At 64.8% G+C, this 1,317-nt stretch overlaps 1 protein-coding gene across 1 annotated transcript; it reads left to right on the top strand.

The window, feature by feature from the left end:
- Window positions 1-636: 636 nt before the first annotated feature.
- Window positions 637-1,138, top strand: LOC118999195 (H-2 class II histocompatibility antigen, I-E beta chain-like; the record flags this gene model as incomplete). The annotated part of the gene is made up of 1 exon (XM_037063579.1): window positions 637-1,138. A coding segment is annotated over exon 1 (502 nt), but the record flags the coding sequence as incomplete, so codon positions are not given.
- Window positions 1,139-1,317: the final 179 nt, after the last annotated feature.

Raw genomic sequence — 1,317 nt, forward strand, 5'->3', positions numbered from 1 at the left:
AACAACTCGTCTTTTTACATCAGCAATATTTCCAGTAAAGTGCCTCAAATTTTTGCAGTAATTCTACCTTCCACACTATTGATGAGATCATAAGTTTCCATTTATTCCTGTCCCTTTTAACCACAGGTTTATTCTGGTTTTCTGAGCTTTCTAGGTTGGGACATGCCAAAGAGATGTGGCCCTGCTGGGATTGTGCTTATTTCTCCCTGAAACTCGTCAGTGGTTTCTCGTCACATTCGGCGGAATGAGGATGGCCCCCATCCTCGCTGACCCTCAGGCCCTGGCGCCGGCCCCACGACCGTCCAGTGGCTCGTCCCCGCCTCCCTCTCCCCGTCTGGGCCGCAGGGAACCGCTCTCCCCGGGTCGCTGGCGGAGGTTCGCGGGTTCGGTTCGGCTCTTGCACGTGCTGCTGCCTTTCCCAGGAACGTGCCTCCCCTCCCCCAGACCTCCGCGCACGGTCTTCCGCCCGCTCACAGCGACTCAACCTCCTCGTCTCCTCATCGGAGTCACTCGGAGGCCACTTCCCGTCACCCTAGTGTCGCTTAGAGCCTGTGACTTTGCTCCGGAACTGCACGCTTTTCTCCCGCCCGAACGGTGAAGCTCCGGGCGGCGGGCAGAGGCCCGTTTCCCTTCTGGATGCCCCGGGGCCGCGGGGCCGGGACGGGCTCCCCGCCGCTGAGGCCCAGGGGTCGCCCCCGCCGCCTCCCTCGGGCCCCGGATGCGGGGCGACCCCGGCGCTGGCAGTCGGGGTGCGGGCGGCCTCGCGTCCCCACCGGCCGGCGCCCGCACTGGGCGGCGTCGCCGTCTGTCTCTGGCCCGAGCGACCGGCTCGTTCCTGTCCCCACAGGAGTTTTCTTGGAGCAGACTACGTCCGAGTGTTATTTCTACAACGGGACGCAGCGGGTGCGGCTCCTGGACAGATACTTTTACAACAGGGAGGAGTACGCGCGCTTCGACAGCGACGTGGGCGAGTACCGCGCGGTGAACGAGCTGGGGCGGCGGACCGCCGAGTACTGGAACGCGGACAAGGACATCCTGGAGCGGCTTCGGGCCGCGGTGGACACGTACTGCAGACACAACTACGGGGTGTTGGACGGATTCCTGGTGCACCGGAAAAGTGAGCGCGGCGGGGGCGGGGGTGTGTGCGCGCGCGTGTGTACGTGTGTGTACGGGCGTGTGTACGTGTGTGAGTGTGTACGTGTGTGTACGTGCGTGTGTGTCTGTGGGGCTGGGAGGGAGCGCGTGTGAGGCCCCCACGCGGCCCGCGGTCGGGGACGCAGGGTGGCGGCGGCCGGTGTGAGGGACGCGGCGGTGCCG

This window comes from Sturnira hondurensis, unplaced genomic scaffold (assembly GCF_014824575.4).
Source record: "Sturnira hondurensis isolate 20B ecotype Veracruz unplaced genomic scaffold, ASM1482457v3 Scaffold0014686, whole genome shotgun sequence".
Taxonomy (NCBI): Eukaryota; Metazoa; Chordata; class Mammalia; order Chiroptera; family Phyllostomidae; genus Sturnira; species Sturnira hondurensis.